A 19800-nucleotide genomic window follows, 5' to 3' on the forward strand; every position below is an offset into this window, starting at 1 on the left:
GGCTCATTTACATTCATACATGACCTTATACCATTCCATCATGCAACAAGTAGTTGACAAATACATATATTTGTATATCCATTTTTGGTAATCACCTCCATGTATATCTGATATACTGAGGGACTGTTTTAAACAGTGTCTTACAGAGAGGGATCATACTGAAATACTAAGGAACCAAGTTATACTGGCATAATGAGAGACCTTGCTTTACTGATATGTTGAGAAACCCTGCTATATTGATATGTCGTGGGACCATGTTATGCTGATATATTGAGAAACAATATTATACTGATATATCTTATACAGAGGGATCATACTAAAATATTGAGGGACCATGTTATACTTGTATGAGAGACCATGCTATATTGATGTGTTTTATACTGAGTGATCAAACTAAAATACTGATGGACCATGTTATACTGGTATACTGAAACCAAGCTATATTGATAAGCTGTGGGACCATGTTGCATTGATGTGTCTTATATTGAGTGAACACTGTCATGCTATAAAATGGTCATCTTGTTTGAGACAGAAATAATAGAATAAAGGTAGGGCTTGTTCAGGACAAGAGACTTGTGATGAATCACTTGTCCTGTGGATTATGTGACTCCACTTTAAAAATATTGATACCTTCAGTCAACCAGGCAGGTTATGTATATCTATACTGTGTGCTTTACTTTTTTCCATGATTGTAGATTGTACTTTAAGATAAGGGTTATCTGTAAACAGCATACATGTATTTACATAGCTACCTTTTGTCCATGATTGTAGATTGTACTTTAAGATAATGCTCATTTGTAAACATCATGTTGACATAGCTTTGTGACCTTATATTGTTCTGGAAGTGAACTTGTTGACAATTTGATGAAACTTTCGACAAGAAATAATTACCCACATTTAGTGAATTTCAGGACATTCGTTTGCATCATAGGTCAGGTGACAGTCTGTATAGAAACAGAGGATTACTAAACTAAGTCTTTATTCCGGTTTTAATATTAGTTTTGGGAAATATATTATCAGAGTTCTAGTTGTGTTCAGTTATATTTTGAGACAAATTATTTAAATTATTCATTGGAATTACAAAGTACTCATTGAGTTTTGAACCAAAACACTAATTTGGGATTATTGAGAACTCATTCAAAGATATTTTGGATTATATCATTTTCATTGTGATATTCAAGACTATTGGAATTAATTCTGAACATTCTATACTTCTGTACTTGAGACTGAACATTTATGATTATATGGGATTTAATTCACAATACACTAAGTCTCTCTTAAATTTTCACTTTGTAACTTAGCCAATTAAACTATTTGTTGATTTTACTGAACTTGTTTGTTTTGCTTCTTTCTGTTACATAATTTAAGACCAGAGCCGAAACACTCTGTACTTTCCAATACTACATACATTTCAGAAAAAGAAACCCTGAGAAATGTGGCCATTTTGTAACAATGCAAACCAGGACCTCTCATCATTGAACCACCTGTGGAAAGAAATCCTGGATCCTCCTTGTCCTTGTGCACTGCCTTCAGAAGCAACAGCAGTGAAGGTAGCGTCAGTAGGTGTATATTAATCTGTAAACTAGAATGCTAATACAAATATTAATAGTAAGAGTATCATGAATATTATACACCCACCACATGTTACTGGTTCATCAGATATTACTGACTAATATGTTTCTTTGACCTGAGCCTTTGGAATAAGATATGAAGCATTAAACTAAACTTACTGTGCAGAAACCATTATGTTTTTATTAGACTTACCGTGACCATGACCTCTAACCTAGGTTTCTTTCATGCCATAAGTGCAAGTCGTCAACAAAGTTTGATCTTACTCCAAAAATAAGTTGTTTTCCAAATCCATTTTTCTTTGATGACCTTGATCTTATATCTGTAACCCCAACATTAGTATGCTTTTTTCATATATGAAGTGCAGGCATCCACAAATTTGGTCCAAATATATGGTCTATAAGTAAAATTCGTATGCAAAAACTTATTACATTCATACTGACACTGACCTTTGACATTTTGACTCCAAAATCAAAAGATTCTTAACCAGTATATCAGTCGTCTGCAAATATTGGAAAGGCACATGGTTGAGAACCAAACTTTTGTGTTGGAACCATTTTTTGTCTTTCACTGACCTTGTCCTTAGACCCAAAATCAATAGACTTCTTCTTTACCCAAAGTCTGGTTCAGGTATATGATTTAGAAGTAATGTCACAGTGCAAAAACTATTTTTTTTCAGACACAGTGCCCTTGATCTTTGATTTTTTTATCCCAAAACTGATCAGCTTAACTCTGACCCAAAAGTGCAAGCCACCAACCAGGTTTAGTTCATGTAGATGATGGAGAACTCAAGCTATTTCACAGAATCATTAACAACATGATGGGTAAACTTCATAACATATATACTTCCTCTTATGGTGGACTTAAAAAAGTTGAAAATTTGGTAAGCACATAGAATTAATTAGTATCAAAGTCTTAGAGACCAGGATTAACTCATCTGAGTCAAGATAAACTGACTGCTTGCCATCCCAAGCACACTTTTCACATATTAAAAGAAAAATGATTTTTAGACCTTATACTACACCCCCAGCCATGCAATCCTAATTACCCATATATTCACGGGATTTGCAACTCAAAATCCATTACGTGAATTGTACATCTTCTGCCTAAATCTGTACATCTGTTTCATGAAAATATGATTGCTTAATTGATTATATTTTTACGGTGCAAGAGCACTGTTAGACTATTAGCACCATACAAAAGGTTATATGTAGAACTGTTTGAAAGTGGTAAAAGGTTTTGTATTGACCAGCGATATAAAACCAAAGAGCTGAAGGTAAAACAATAAGATGGTAACAGTAACAAATAAAGCTTCCCAATCAACAGGCATGAAAAAAATTTGAAAATGTCACTCTAAATACAATTTGCAAACTATCAAGATTTTGACACCCTCCCTAGGACCCCAGATAAGAAAGTCAAAAGAAAAAATAATACCACCTTCACAAAATGTTAACTAATAAACTGTTTGGTATGATATAAAGAATTGGATAGAGGGAAAAAGCAACAAAAAGAGAACAGATCATAATATCCCTAATTCTTACTTAAAATATCATTTAGATAATAATACAAACATGAATAGATTTTAAATTGCCATCATCTCAAATAAAATAAAATATCTTCTCCTTTAATACAAACCATATAGTTAATAACAAGTTTCAAAGGTAAATTAAGCCAGACACTTTTTCCATGAAATACCAAGTGGCAGCATAAACAATCTTTTTTTTTCTTCAAATATCTATTGCAGATAATAATTGTGAACATCTCTACATCTCTTAATATTTTCCTCCAATTTTCCTCGATCACCAAAATGGACTAACAGAATGAGTGGTAGATCACTGCTTGGCCATTGTTCATTTCTTTGTTTTTTCCATATTACACAAAGTTAACATATTAACCACTAGTAAAAGACATGCAATTTATTAAGGATTTATTAAAGGACATTACTAGTAAAAGGCATGTGATTACGTATCAAGTCATTCATTATAAATCTATCTAAATTGCATGCTTAATTATTGTTCATGATTGTAGATTGTACTTTAAGATAATGGCCATTTGTAAACAAAATGCTTATATAGCTAACTTTAGTCTACGTTTGTAAGTTGTAAATAACATGATGACAGCTTTCTGAGTTCAGAACATTTTAAAAAACAGACTTGTTTACAATTAATTTGAAATTTTCCATTTGAATGACTCATTTCTAGGTCAAGTGAAAATGTGTATAAATAGGACTTGATAAACAAATAATTCATTCTAATCTTAGATGTCTCTGGAACAATGTTGTTATAAGATTTTACAGCTGTATTCAGATATAATTTGAGAGGAATTATTTATTTAAATTATTAATTGGAATTACTAAGTGCTCACTGACTTTGGATATACTGTAGTTTGGAACTAGTGTGAACTCACTCAGAGACATTCTGTATTGCATCATTGTGGTATATCAGGATGTACAGACTATTGGAATTAATTTGGAACATTCTATCGTTTTGGACCTGTGATAGGGCATTTAGGATTAATTAGAATTTAATTCACAATACTGTGTCTCTTAAATTTTCACTCTGTAACTTTGACAAACATATTTACTTGATTTTGCTTAAATTTATGGTTTCACTTCTTTATGTTACTTAATTTTAGACCTAGAGTCTTAACATCATACTAGAAATTCTTAATATGTCCACTGGTTATCTTATGAGTTTTGAAAAGTGGTAATCAACAGAAAAAGACTAAAAATGTAAATGCTGCTACTCAGCGTGTGTGTGTGTGTGTGTGTGTGTGTCTGTGTCTGTGTGTATGGCTCTCCCTCATTAGAAATATGCCTTGTTATAATGTTATTCTGGATAAAACTTGGAAATACTGAAACCCCTGGACCAAAATCACACCAATGTATAACTACATCTATATGGGCTGAAAGAAAACATATCTAAATAGAAATTATATCTTAATGTCCTTTTCAAAACACCATTATTTAACAAATTTTATAGTACTCACTATATCAAAGTTCTATACATTACACTATTCTCAATATATTGCAGTTCCATACATATCATGGTTCTCAATATAATATGGTTCAACACATAACATGGTCAGGGTTATGGAACCTGATTATGTAGTTATAATAAGGGAGAGCTGTAAATACATACATGTGCATGTATGCGTGTATTTTTGTACATATGCATGCATGTATGTATGCATCATATTCTATGTCAGGGGTCAACAACCTATAGCATGCATGCCACAAGGTGGCATGTCAAGAGATTTTGTGTGGCATGCAAAGGGCAAACAAAAATCTTGATTTTATCAGCGTTACTCTCTTACTGTTGGCAAACGCTTTTTCATTTTGTAATTAATCCGGAAACACATGGCACACTACATGTTTCTGACCCCTGTTCTATGCAGTACCTGCACATGTCTTAAGGAGTGCACAACCATATTTTCACTAAAACCTGCACACAAATTATCAATTTTTGAGTGCATGTATATTGACCTTATCAAGCCTTGTAGGAGGGATATAGCAACTAAAATCTTTCTGAAAATTGTTTTTTTTTTTTTTAAAATCTCTTGCTACCACTTAAACGTTTGGGTTAAGTCAGCCTCAAAAAGAGATCCTACATGTTTTTTATTTGTCATTACCATATTGGAGAAAAAATAACTCCTGAAACTAGACTGCTTTCAATAAGACAAAGAGAGATAACTCTTCTAGTACATGCATACAAATGATGGGACATTGGAGTTGTGCACTTATTAAAATGAGCTTAAACATGAAGTAATTTTCCAAACCAAGGGACATAATGCAGGCATCACATCAAATACATATTTCTATGTCCTTGTGTGATAGCTTGGCCATCACATATTTTCTTGTATATCATTCAGATTTCATTTAATGTGATCTTTAGTTAATACAAACTGAATCTTGCTTTTATCTGAGTCTTTTTAAAGTATGCCTTAATTTGGAACATAACTTGAAAGAAATGGATAATTATAAAAATATTTGGAAAATTAAATTATTTCTATTATATCTGCATGCCCTGGCATCTTTCCTTTCATTCTCTGACCTAATGAACTTTATATCTGAAAATGATATCCAAATATCAATCAGGTATTTAGCATCATCTGGATATGATATCCAAATATCAATCAGGTATTTAGTAACATCTGGTTATGATAATATTTTGAGCCCACCAACCAATATTAAAAACAAATGCAACAGAAACTTTATCATAACCAAACAAACTGGAATTATTTGATACTGCTTTATTCACATCAAAGCTGGTTTACTTCTTTTGGCGTACTAAATTTGGGGCTGTAGAGATAAAAAAGTATGTATTGTCATGATAAAAAGATTTTAGTCTGAGACCATTTTATTTTTTTGTTACAGACTGTGATGATTATAAAAGAAAAAGCTGAATATCTCCCATAATATATCATTTATCTCGAGTGCTGTAAATTTGGAAGTTAAAGCTCTGAACCAAGAGCTGATGCAATGTATACTCACTGCAAACAACACAGACCCTGATCTGCCATTGCATGATGTACTGATAATCAGAAACTACAGTCCTACCCTGATAAGTGTTGGGGGAGGTGTCAGAAAAAAGATACAAGTTAAAGTCGTCAGTAAGGGGTGACCTATCATCAGTGAGTAGCATTTACACTTTCAGAAAACAAACAATGGAAATTTTGAGTACATGAAGACAAAACCAGTGTGAAATACACTTGTATATTGACAAATTACATTTTTGTTACCTTTGTGTAATAAAATCCAAAATAAAATATTGCATCGGTTACATCCTGATATGAAAAACATTCACTACGAAATTCAATGTCAGCATTAGCACATGGCTGAATAGTTGTTATTTACATGCTTCAAGTACATGAACTTAAATTGGCCTAGATTTTGGTCAGTCTGTTCCCATCTTATTGAGGCTACCAAAGGGATGGGGCTATTCACTGGGAAATGAAAACCTGTCAACAAGTTGGTTTAAACAGTACATGTATTTAGTTACAGAAGTCATCGTGAAAAGTACATAAAAGCAAACAAGAGATATGCAGCTGATATGATTAATGAAGACATAATATTGTATACATCGACACATGCTAATGAGATATGAACAGAAAATGATTCTTACAATACCATATTATAACAATGTCAGCTCAAGTGGTATACATTTAAAATACATCCTGGAGATAACAAGTTATGAATTCTCTCAAAATACAAATACATGAAGCAGTAAAAGATTTTAATGACAAATACATATACATGTAATTGAGATTATTTTCTATAACATAATCAATGCAAACAATTATAATAACATTAAATTTAATTTAAATTTAATTGGGCATGGGAGGTAACGAGAATACATACATTCCTAACTTCATGCAAGCTTCTTCTGTTTGAGCCTTGATAGTTGTTCTCTCTGGAGAAGACACTGCAACTTTTCCAAGTGATACTGCACTTCTTCCGATATTACCAAAGAGTTTGAATGTGCAAAAAATCTTGTCAAACCATCATACATTGAAAAGGCCTCTCTGCATGAAAAAACATGGCAAAGGTAGGTGTTTCCAATACATAATTAGCATCAGTATCAATTATGTTGTCTTCCGTGCCGTCTTGTGAAACGTAATACATTTTTCTGACAGCAATAATGTCATCATCTGCTAGAGTTGATTGGCATTGTTCCTTGTCATCCGTTTCAACAGCTATCTGAACAAATTCATCCATCGGAATTCCAATACCTTCATATAAGCCATCTTCTTCAAGACTATGCGGGATATCTGATGGTGAGAATCCATGAAATTCCTTGTTTTCGGAAAAGAAAGCATGCATAAAGCAGTTCTGTATGATCTCTGGCTTCAATAACCCCCAAGCTTTCCTCAAGTTGTACAGAACCCCAAGCAAATCTTCCTTAAATTCTTCTTGCTGATCAATCGTAGCCAGCTTTTTGTGGGTGAGAAGTTTTCGATGATGTAGTTTTAGATTCTGGATGATTCCTTGATCCATCAGCTGTATGAGTGACGTGGTATTGGGCGGAAGAAAAATTAGTTGGATGTGTTGGAGATCATCCACACATGGGTGTGCAGAACAACTATCCACAAGCAAGGCAATTTTTCTCCCTTGCACTTTCATTTTTCTGTCAAGTTTCCTTATCCACTCCATAAAAATGTCATCCAATCTTTTGTGTTTGCATAATAATCCACATGAAGATAGTGCACATTTTTAAAACAGAGAGGCTTCTTAGACTTGCCAATAACTAGAAGTGACATTTTATCATTGCCAATCATGTTCGATGTGACTAGAACAGAGATGCGTTCTTTAGGCTGTTTCCCACCAACACATGGTTGACCTTTGATGCAGTATGTCTTGTCTGGAGTACACTTAAAGAATAAAGCTGTTTCAACCGCATTGTATATATCCTCAGACTTATAATTCTGCAATATATCTTTAAGTTGGGCCTTCCATCCATCAAGTTGTGATGTGGCTGCTGAATTGGCTTCTCCATAAATCCTTTTGTATCTGATGTTATGACAAACTTTAAAATGACTGAACTAACCACTTGTTGCAGCAAAGTTCTCCACACTAATTTGTTTCGCAAATTCTTTTGCTTTTTCAATGATCATATCACAATCTATGGATAAGATGGAATGTGCAATAATGCGGGTTTCATTGAACCATTTGGCTGTGGCCTCCTCCAAGTCTTCAAATTTAGCAGTCCTCTGCTTCTTCCTTTCGGGAGCACAGTTACCTTCAGCACAGTCTTTCTTTATAGACTAGCAGCTTTCATCCATCCTGACAGGGTGTTATTTTAAGAGAAAATTTTTCATTGACAACTTTGCAATATGCTTCAACCTCAACTTCCTTAACAGCCAGATATTGCTTCCAGAGACTGTAAATTTAATCTGCATTTTACACTGCCGTTAGTAGCCATCATAAATATAAAGTTAAAAAGTAAACTTCCACAGCACAATAAACTTGTTTTAATCACTGGTCACTTTGGAAAATGCAAGAATCTATCAGATTTTATTGCTTTTATTTAAGTCGCAGCGAGAGGCAAACTTTATAGTACCAAAAGAAGCCTGTTTTTTTATCCGAAAGTGACATTAAAGCCTGGCGGCAAGATCAACTAACTGTTGAACAAAGTACAAGTCAGAACTGGTTGCTTGCTGACATAAATGATTAGGTGGGAAAATTAAAGCCTGGCGGCAAGATCAATTAATTGTTGAATAAAGTATGGGTCAGAACTGGCAGTTTGTTGACATAAATGATTAGGTAACAAAGGATTTGTTCAAGCTGGGACCAAGGGCTTCTGTCGACGTGCATGTTTATTTTTTATCTCGACGTCGACATAAGCATGACAATTTTGGTAGTAATAGTAGACCAAGGGACCGGGACTTTGCTTTTTTGTTGAAATAGGCCGCTTATCGAGACAAGTGATGTCAATATAAGTGGGTAGAACTGATGTTGTTTGTTCTACAGATCACTTCAAACTAACTTTCACAAATACAAATCTACAGGTACATTATGCAATGGCAGATCTTGGTCTATGTAGTTTGCAGTTGATCAGACTTACACATCAGTATATACAGTGCTAAATGAACAGCTATTCTAACTATTGTATCTTGTCCACCTTGGCAAATGTCTCAAGCAAGATAAAAATACAGATTCATGTTTAATATTGCAGGATTTTCATAGGTCTTCAAAACCGTGGCAAACAGAAATTGCAAAAAGTTCACATAACATACATCATATAAATATCAAGCTCTAAAAAGCTGTGCTTGGTGGGAAATGAGATCTGATTTTGAAGGATAACTCTTCCATCATAAGCCCATGTGTGGTAATGAAGCTTTTCACTATTTCTGAATAGTTCTGGCAAATGTTTAAAAAAGAACACCATTACCAATAAAAAATAAGCTCAATATATAACAAGTTTTCTGTTTTCTAAATCCTTGCTATATACATATATATATTGATGTATTTGATGACAATAAATATTGTTTTATCAGTCACAAGCCCATCCTTTACTTTAAAAAAAATTAAAACAAACAACAAAACTTACAGGTTCTTGGGCTTATCAAGGAAGAAATATAGCAATAGTATGGACAAGTTCAGTTTTATTACTTCTTGGGCGTGGAAAGCAACTTTACCTGGCAGACCCTTTATTTCCAAGTAGACCTTCAAGCATTCTCTCACCATACCATGAATGTCAAGCCTCTCTGTAACACTGCTGTACATGATCATGTTCCTCTGCATAAGTGGTACCAAGGTATCAAATTTTGCTTTGGCAACAGATTCATCATCTGAAATGGTGAGACTTAATTTTGAGACATTGGTTGTAATATTACCTTGACACTTAAGAATGTATGCAATATTTGCTACAATATCATGCATGATAAAATAATTAACAAATAAAAAAAGAAGGTAAAAAATAAATAGTTTCATTATGTAATTTGTTGCATAAATGTTCTGTTACTATGTTTGACTTTGTGAAAATGGTAATATAAAAAAGTGTGAAAATGGTAATATAAAAAAGTGTGAAAATGGTAATATAAAAAAGTGTGAAAATGGTTAACATAAAAAGTGTGAAAATGGTAACATAAAAAAGTGTGAAAATGGTAATATAAAAAAGTGTGAAAATGGTAATATAAAAAAGTGTGAAAATGGTAACATAAAAAGTGTGAAAATGGTAACATAAAAAAGTATGAAAATGGTAATATAAAAAAGTGTGAAAATGGTAATATAAAAAAGTGTGAAAATGGTAATATAAAAAAGTGTGAAAATGGTAATATAAAAAAGTGTGAAAATGGTAATATAAAAATGATTTATATCCATATGGACTGTGGTCAAACAAAATCTTCAATCTCAGACAAACAGCAAGTTCCAAGTCACCAATTCTGTCTCACAATATAAAGAACATTATCACAAATGGAAAAGAGTTATTTCTCTTGTCTATCATGAGGAAGCCAGAATCTCTTTATCCCAATAGAATTTAATTACAGTTTAACAAACCCCCAAAAACCAGAAGGATAAAAAATAAACTTATCAATCACTACGCCATGATTACAGATTCTTCAACGCAAACAGAATGAAACAGAATGTGACTGCTTGGATTAATGTGTATGAAACAGCAAGAGAAGTTGTTTAATTTGTACTGTTTCATCTTGAATCAAATATCAAACCCATGCAATCCATCAAAGTGATACAAAGACTCTCCTTCTGGTGCTGTGTTGTTACCAACAATCACTGATCAAAATCAGCAGAGATATGGGACTGTATGAACAGAATAAGTTGGCTTCTAAGAGATTTTCATGTTAAGACAGTTAACTTTCAAGATTTAAAAGAGTTTTACAGTTTGTTAGTACATAAATACTGACAGCCAAATCTTTATTTGGTACAGATGCAAATTTTATTGGCAAAAATTGGTATATACTGGTGTAACAAAAGCTCAGATATTCAGTTACAACTTATAGCTTACAGACTACTGACAATATAGGGTGTACTAAAATTAAAATAAATTCTTCAAACTTCAACAACAATGCTACAAACATAGATTAACACAGAGAAAGCAGAATACTGTTATGTACTAGCTTGTAAGTTAACTACAAATGTAAAAATACAGAGAAAGCAGAATACTGTATGTACTAGCTTGTAAGTTAACTCCAAATGTAAAAATACAGAGAAAGCAGAATACTGTATGTACTTGCTTGTAAGTTAAGTCCAAATGTAAAAATACAGAGAAAGCAGAATACTGTATATACTTGCTTGTAAGTTAACTCCAAATGTAAAAATAAAGAGAAAGCAGTATACTGTATGTACTTGCTTGTAAGTTAAGTCCAAATGTAAAAATACAGACCCTGATCTACAATCACATAATGTGTCAGTAGACCATGTCTACTGATTACTGCTTTTTGTCAATGCCTGTATGAGTAACTTGTATGCTAACTTTTGTCAAAGTATGAATTGTTGAAAATAGGAAAGTTCGTTTAACTAATATACATCTGCCAACTTACCATCCAAATGTTTATGTTTATAACCATTGCTGGCTTCCATTTGCTTGCTTGTGACTTTGCTAAAAATGGTTTCTTAGACCAAAATTAAGTACAAATAAATGCAGTTGCATCAGTTGATAAACGAAGGGAAGATTTCCATTGGTCCAAACATATTCATGTGATCAGACCCAGTTGCATTCATTTCTGTATAAACTGTATGGAGAACTACTTTGTACAAACTTCTATAAATAGAGTCACATGAAAAGCAACTGACAGTTTATACCACAATAAACTCAGAGAAAAACAGCATCAAACTCTTAATAAATATTCTGCAAATGCCTCAAATAGAGTAGCAAAGAAGAGAGATGTTATAATATTTTCTAAAAGAAGGAGACTACATTATTACCTGACAGAACTTTTGCAGCTTGTTCTGCTCCGAAAGATCCAGGGATGTATCCCAGTACAGCCAGTCGCTGCTGGAACATCTCTGTCAGTCGGTGTATAAATGTCTTGTATACATTGTCATCCTCTGATTAAAGACCAAACAAAATATTTGTTATTTTTTAAAATAAGTTTATGTATATATTTAACTGAAGAAAGCCAGTTTCTATAAGGTTCTGAGTCCAATATGAGATGTAACTCAACTGAATCTGTCTAGCTTTTGTAAAATATCGCCAATGAGTACACCACCTTACCATGAGACTACCATACAATATTACACGTATAACTAGACTACAGTGAGACCACCCTATAATGTAGTACATTATACATAAAACTTTACTAATACAGTGAGAACACACTATAATGAAGTACATTATATGTATAACTTTATTACTACAAAAAATTATGTGGGATAAATGATGATACTTGCCTTACAACCAGGACTAAGTAGACATCATAAGAAGTCTTTGGTGAAAACTCCTTGTCAATATGACTATCTGTTTTATTCCTAACAAACCTAATTGGCTAAGGAGAGAAATGAACTTATAGGTGCCACTAAACCACAGACAGCCTGGACCTATGAAGCTCACTCTTGCCTCATGGACACCAAGGAGAGCCGAAAAACTGTCCTAAGGGTAAGGTTCTTAAAAGAAGCTTCATCAAAAGGTGCATAGGATGTTTTTTTCAAAAACCACAAGATGTACAAGAGATTGTATCTAGGCATTAGAAAGTGAGACAGTGATTTAAGCAGCTCAAAATACCTGATAAGGTCATCAATATGATAATCCAAACTGATGGACAGACTTTTAAAAAATCTGAGTGTGTTGGAAAGGGTCACCCTATAGCCCTTGTTGGTAGAATTTGTGTGTTGGAAAGGGTCACCCTGAAGCCCTTGTTGGTAGAATTTGTGTGTTGGAAAGGGTCACCCTACAGCCCTTGTTGGTAGAATGTGTGTTGGAAAGGGTCACCCTATAGATCTTGTTGGTAGAATTTGTGTGTTGGAAAGGGTCACCCTAAATCCCATGATGGTAGAATTTGTGGAATCTAGACTGAACGCAAATTAAAACTGCAATACAGTATGACTCTATTTAACATGAACCAAAACAACACCTGCCCCATGAGTCACTATTTAATATGAATCAAAACACCTGCCCAGGGAGTCTCAATTTAATATGAATTAAAACAACACCTGCTCATGGAGTCTCTATTTAACATAAATAAACACAACACTTGCCAAGTGAGTCTCTATTTAATATGAATAAGAACATCACTTACTTAGGAAATCTCTCTTTAATATGGACCAAAACAACAAGAATTTTTTATTTTAAAAAAATGACAGCAATACTTCATTTTTTAGTATTGGAAAGCAAAAAAAACCCCCAAAACAACAGCAAAATTAGAATGCTATCCTCTGTGGGCAACATCAATAAAAGGTATGTGAATGACTAAACACACAACAGATTATGCAAGCTGGTATGAGACCTCTTTCCAAGAGTAGAACTCTGCAAAAATGTACAGAACATAATATAAATTTTGGAGATTCGTAACTCAACAAAATTATGGTAGGAAACAAACCAGACTAGCAGGAATAGGAAGACTAATACCTACCTGAAGACTGGAAGACAAACAAAATGTCAAATAAGCTTAACTGCAATAAGACATGACAAAAACTTACCCTAACACACTCTGGAGGGGTGGGTGGGTAACCTAATGGCATGGATAAGAGAAACCTATAACAGCAATGTCAAGAACTCTTAAGAGAGCTTAATTTCACTTATGCAAACATTTGGACTGCAGGTAAATACACTCAATGATTATAATACATATAAAAAAGCACAATTCACACTAATAGATGTGAAATGAAAGCAAATTTTCATAGTGCATATATTTTCCAACCATTAAAGTGCTGACACCTGGAAAAAAAGATGAAAACTACTGGTCATGCATTGGATCATAGGGTAGGCTTCTGGAATCTTTCCAAAAGTCACCCTATGAATGGACGAATTCTTATCACATGCACAAGGGTAATTACCAACCTGGAAAGGTCCAGTACATAAGAGAAACAAGTTACATATTAGAACAACGTTCAGTGATTTTTTAATTTGCTGATCTCAAATAATGTATATACTTTTAAACTTGTGTGACACTTTCTATTTGGCAAAAAAAATATGTGTGTTCCCAGTCGGCCTACTGTCCCTGTTTCTCAATGCTAACCCTAGCACATTTTTCCCCCATTGTAACCCCACCCAAAAAAATCACATTAAATATATATGTTTACAAAAAAATTACTTGCCAACCCTAATTTAAAAACCAGTGCAATAGGAAACACATATTATTTTTGGTATTAGCAGGAGAAATGTTGAGTTACAAGTGCATATACAGTAATTTACTGGGCAACCAGAAAAATATGCTGGGCAACTATATTTTCAAAGCTGGGGACAACCATTTAATTTCACAATTTTTCTACCCTAAGGCTTGTAATACTACAAGTTTGTAATGGGAATATACATACAGGCATCTGACTTCAAATGCATCTAAATACCTGGATCAAATTTCTTCTTATGACCAGCAAAGTTAAAAGCCTTCAGTCTGCATTCGGATAGACTGGCTAGCATAACTCTGGGATTGATATTATCTTGCATTGTGGATCCGACCATCAAAATGGCCAATGGCAAGCCACAGCACATGTCAGTTATCTGATCAAAATAATCACCTAAGTCAGTGTCACCCAAAACATTTCTCATGAGCATGGACGACTCTTGCATTGTCATTGGTGAAAGCTCTCGTGTACAGGAAATAGGTCTTAACTTTGCAAATAATGCACTGGTTGTAGATGTTATGAAAATTTTGATAGATTCACTTTTTCTTACTAAAGTTGTGCATAGAGCCAAAAAATCATCTCTAAGTTGGCCTTCCATAGTGTCCTCTGCATTGTCAAATATAATAACAGGTCCAGTTAGAAAGGAGGTCTCTGTCAGTATGGATATGACTTCTTCTCTTATGTCTGAATCTGAGATATTTCCATCTCTTATCTTGGCACTGAGACAGGAAATCTCTGAAAAAATATCAGCATACAACTTTTCTTTCACCTTTATCTCCCTCATATCAATTGTCAGCACATGTAACACATTTTCAGGGTTGTTTTCACACAGATTTCCTCTATGACCTTTGTCATGGAATCTGCATCCTTTCTGTTTCAGGAACTCTGCAACAGTTCTAGATTTTCCCACAGCTCTCAAACCATAGACACCAAACAACTGCTTCTTCCCCCATGCTTTTTCAAGTGCCGATAAATAGTCTATTCTTCCAACAAAGGGAATATGGTCAAAAGAATCTTGCATTGCTGTCTCCATTATATCTGAAGAAAAAAATAGGGTTAAGAAATGTTATGAAAGCAAAGTCTGGTTTTCTGGGTTTTTTTTCAACTTCTAGAATCTACAGTCCATGCGCTAAAATTGAAATGCATCATATCACTGAAATACTAAGCATAAGGGCAAAAAACAAATTTTTGAATCAATTATGGGACTTGAAAATGAAGAGGTAATATTCTCTCTAATCTGTGATGAATGGATGGAAAATAATACTTACAAATATGTAGACCACCAAGTAGTTCTCTGCCACTTATTATTTCTAACATTATTAGCCATGGCATTGAAGAACTACACAAATGCATTTCAACTGTGGATGGTCGAGCACACATGCCAAAGTTTGCATAGTACTGTAGTTCAACATATGCTTAACTGATATCAGTCAACTTAGAGACATATGATAAATATGGAGTTTTGGGAGATATTCAATGCAATGGATCACTAAAGGGGATTCAATTTGCTATCCGGGTACAAAGGAAAGCCCAAATTATTAAATTTATTAGATGTGCCCAAAATCCTAAATTTCTATCAGGTGGACTGTCCATCATTGAATTAGCCACTGCAGAGTTATTCCCCATAGTCACCTAAGTAATGTCAAAAAATGTACAAACTGTCAGAGAAATTATCTGATGAACATCATTTCTTTTAATATGTAATGAATATGAGGATATTAGAGAAAAGTATTTACATCTTAATGGTTAATATTTTGTTTGATATTAATCCTAGTACTCTGGGCCCAGAGTGGTCGAGTGGTCTAAAGCACTCTCCATTATGGATCACTGCCATCTCACCTCTGTTTGCATGGGTTCGAGTCTCGGATTCAGCCCATGTGGGTATGTGAAAAAGCTTGCCAGTAGCTTCTCGTGGATCAGTGGTTCTTTCTGGGGTTTTCCTGGGTTCTTCCTCCACCATTAATACTGGCCGCCATGTATAGCCTATCGTGTGCTAAAAAATGGCGTTAAACCCTACAAAAACAACAATCCTAGTACTTTGACCAGTCTAGCTAAATTTCTGTACTATGCGTCACAAGAAAAGATTGTTGTTGTTGTTGTGGGGTTTAACGCCATTTTTCAGCATGATAGGCTATACATGGCGGCCAGTATTAATGGTGGAGGAAGAACCCGGAAAACCCCGGAAAGAACCACCGACCCACGAGAAGCTACTGGCAAGCTTTCTCACATGCCCACATTGGCTGAATCTTAGACTCGAACCGCCGCAGACAGAGGTAAGATGGCAGTGATCCGTAACGAAGAGCGCTTTAGACCACTTGGCCACTCAGGGCCCCCACAAGAAAAGAAAGTTTATAATACAATGATCTAATACATATAATACATATGCAGACTGGCTGTTTGTATGCAGGCTGTTCCAATGTTATATGACACTGTTTAATATGTATTATGGGCCACTAGACCTAAAATACTGAATAAATAAATTTATGTTGTACTTGAAAACAAAATACAAGTGAGGCAGTTCAGTATCAATTTTGGTAAGGATAGAAGATGCACAGTAAAATCCACCCAATTACATTTGATACCAATTGCTAAAAGCAAAATATATGATTGCAATAAACTCCTGAGAGACAAACCATATAATTTTCAGGGGAGTGGGGGCTGGGATTTTTTATAGTTGTAAATTCTTTTTGTTTATCTTATACCTGAAGATACATTACTTTTTCAACTACTACAATGGTAGACCAACAAGTATATCTCTGCCTTTCTTTCTCACATTACTTGTGTAATGGCTTATCTCTGTCATTTTTTTTTCTTTCTTTTTCCTTTCTGGCATTAATGATGGTGTAATGTCAAAAAAAGTTTGAGAACTACTTTTTGTTCTAATATAATGAACACAGAAGCCCGAATATTTATTTCAAGCTATTTAACAGTCGGAAAATCCTGAAATAATTTCAGCCCCCCCCCCACCCCCTTCCCCGAAAATTATATGGCAAAGCTTTGAGGAACTTTAGCATTAAGTCCAACCGTACTCCCACCCGCAACAATTGAAAGCGGACGCTGATAAAAGAAATTTGAGCCCTTAAGGACTGGAGTCAATGCAGATTGAATAAAACCAGAAAAAAATATGGCATCCTAAATGAGTATAACCTTTTTAATGTATATCATCTACCTTAGCTCATATTATTACCGTGCACCAAACCTAAACCGAAAGTAAATTCACTTTTATAAGTCTAAAAATATTTTGTATGATTTGCCATTTATAATCAAACTCTGCCTCGCTATAATCTATACAAAGATGCGATATAGTACACAACTATACTAAACTATTCTAAAATCGTACCTTCAGCTATCAATTAACAATATAAAACAATCTTTTGAGTCTTTCCCAGTTCCGTTTGCAAGTCTGCTTACATCATTCACAAAATATTAGTACTAATAAATACGCGGCTTTACATGTTGAGGATTAGCGCTGAGACTGAAAAAAAATCCAGTCAACAAATATCAGTTTGACGGGCATTTTTATACTTTGTGGTTTTTTAATGCCATCAAGAGCAATATTTATTGAATATTTTTTTGTCCTTTCTTTTTTCTCAAATTTTTAACCCAATTAATGGCAATCTGGTTGAAACGTTTGATGCATATGGGGAGAAAGGCATAATAGGTGGAAAATCTCTATACAAAAAAATATGATTGCATGCATTTAAAATCCAGTTAGAACTGAGTCACTGACTTTCATAATATTGACAGTGTGATCTTGGTGGAAAATCTAAGAAAAATATGATTGCATGCATTTAAAATCCAATTAGAACTGAGTCACTGACTTTCATAATATTGGCAGTGTAATCTTGGTGGAAAATCTAAGAAAAATATGATTGCATGCATTTAAAATCCAATTAGAACTGAGTCACTGACTTTGATAATATTGTCCATGTAACCTTTGTACAGTGTATTATCTATTTTCATTAATGAGCTTTAATTTAACACTGTAAAAATATAAATCTAATACAACATCCATAATTCATTAGCCTAGCATATGATTAGATGGTACCACAGGAAACACCAGTCCATATTATTTGGATTAACTCCAATCTGACTGCACTGTTTATTTTTCCAGTAATTATTTGTACATTTTGTGCTGTTTGATATTCACAGAATAGTTGAATTTTCCAGTTATCAATATTATTTTCAGATTTTGATTCCCTTTCTTTTTAAAAAAATACAATAATGCTATATTTGAACTTTACATTACTGCATTTACAAAGAATTCAAATCTGAAAAATTAAGACAAGGTCTGTGCATTTATGTATATGTTGTTGTTGTTTTGGGTAGAATATCATTTCTCAGTATAAAATAGGCCATACATGGCAGCCAGTATAAATGGTAGAGGAAGAACCTGTGAAAACTCTGGTAAGAACCACTGATCCACAGGAATCTACTGCAAGCTTTCTCACATACCCATATTGGCCCAGCCCAAGACTTGAAGCCACATGGACAGAGGTGAGATGGCAGTGATTGGTAAAGGCAAATGCTTTTGACCACTCAGCCACCCAAGGCCCCACATGTATTTATATAAGACAAGGTCTATGCATGTATGCATAAATGTTAGATATAATGGAAACAAAATATAATTTTTTTAAAAGTTCGTACTTACCAAAGAGTAAAACATAATGTGATAAATTAACCCTTTATTTGTTTATTTATAGGCATTGATTCACATTTGATAAATTTGCATATATTAGTTGCTTTTTTCATACAAACTTATTTTTAAAACTCTTGGACAAGACACAGTTCTTAAACAAAGACAGTGACAATGCCCAAATGGTAGATCTTCTGAAAGGCAAAATCCATTTGTTTGGCAGTGAATCATTTCTCCAAATTCAAATCAATTTTGTATTATGTGCAATGTGCAATTTGATTATGTGCAATGTACAATTTTTATCCTGTGCGATTTTCATTGTGTGCAATTTTTATTATGTTAAAGAAAAGATAAATAAGTCCCAAAAAGTCCTGTCCTCATCACAACTTTTTTGCTAATTCTTCAAAATATTTGTAATGTTTTTGTTTTGAGGGTAGTTGTTTATCAATAGCTGAAATGCATTTACAAAGACATCATCAGCCAAGTTCATATCCTTATCTTGGTGCAGCTTCCAGATGGCAGGGTGACAGTGTTGATCAGTCACTACACTTCTATGTTGGATGTCAGCTTTTTCTTCATTTCTCAGCCAGATCCAATTTAATACTCTTTTTAAGGCTTGCTCAGTGTCTGCATTATTATTACTCTGTTTTATTGAGCAGTGGAAATTCTGAATGTCTTTGAAAATCCTGATTGAAGTTAAGTACTATTTTTTTAAATGTCAACAACATCAAACTTTTCCTCACATTCTAAAGTAAAATGTTGTATAAATAATGAAAACTTGGTTCATTTCTATGGAATATATCATAAATGTTTCCTGGAGCAAGATAAATGTATTAAGATTTAGTTATTTTGGCAG

At 33.8% G+C, this 19800-nt stretch overlaps 1 protein-coding gene across 2 annotated transcripts in view; it reads right to left on the bottom strand.

Moving 5' to 3' along the window:
- The window catches only part of LOC149769256 (uncharacterized), a 50953-nt gene extending 33229 nt beyond the window's left edge, over nt 1-17724 (bottom strand). For both annotated transcript variants that reach the window (XM_089949936.1, XM_089949935.1), the window contains exons 1-4: nt 17649-17724; nt 14531-15346; nt 11954-12076; nt 9706-9858 (exon numbers count right to left, since the gene is read on the bottom strand). In XM_089949936.1, the coding sequence (XP_089806062.1) occupies nt 9706-9858; nt 11954-12076; nt 14531-15341 (1087 nt within the window). In that variant the 5' untranslated portion in view covers nt 15342-15346; nt 17649-17724. The remainder of the gene's footprint in view (nt 1-9705; nt 9859-11953; nt 12077-14530; nt 15347-17648) is intronic.
- Nucleotides 17725-19800: the final 2076 nt, after the last annotated feature.

Source organism: Sinohyriopsis cumingii, unplaced genomic scaffold (genome assembly GCF_028554795.1).
Source record: "Sinohyriopsis cumingii isolate HCF-2022 unplaced genomic scaffold, ASM2855479v2 utg004128l, whole genome shotgun sequence".
NCBI lineage: Eukaryota > Metazoa > Mollusca > Bivalvia > Unionida > Unionidae > Sinohyriopsis > Sinohyriopsis cumingii.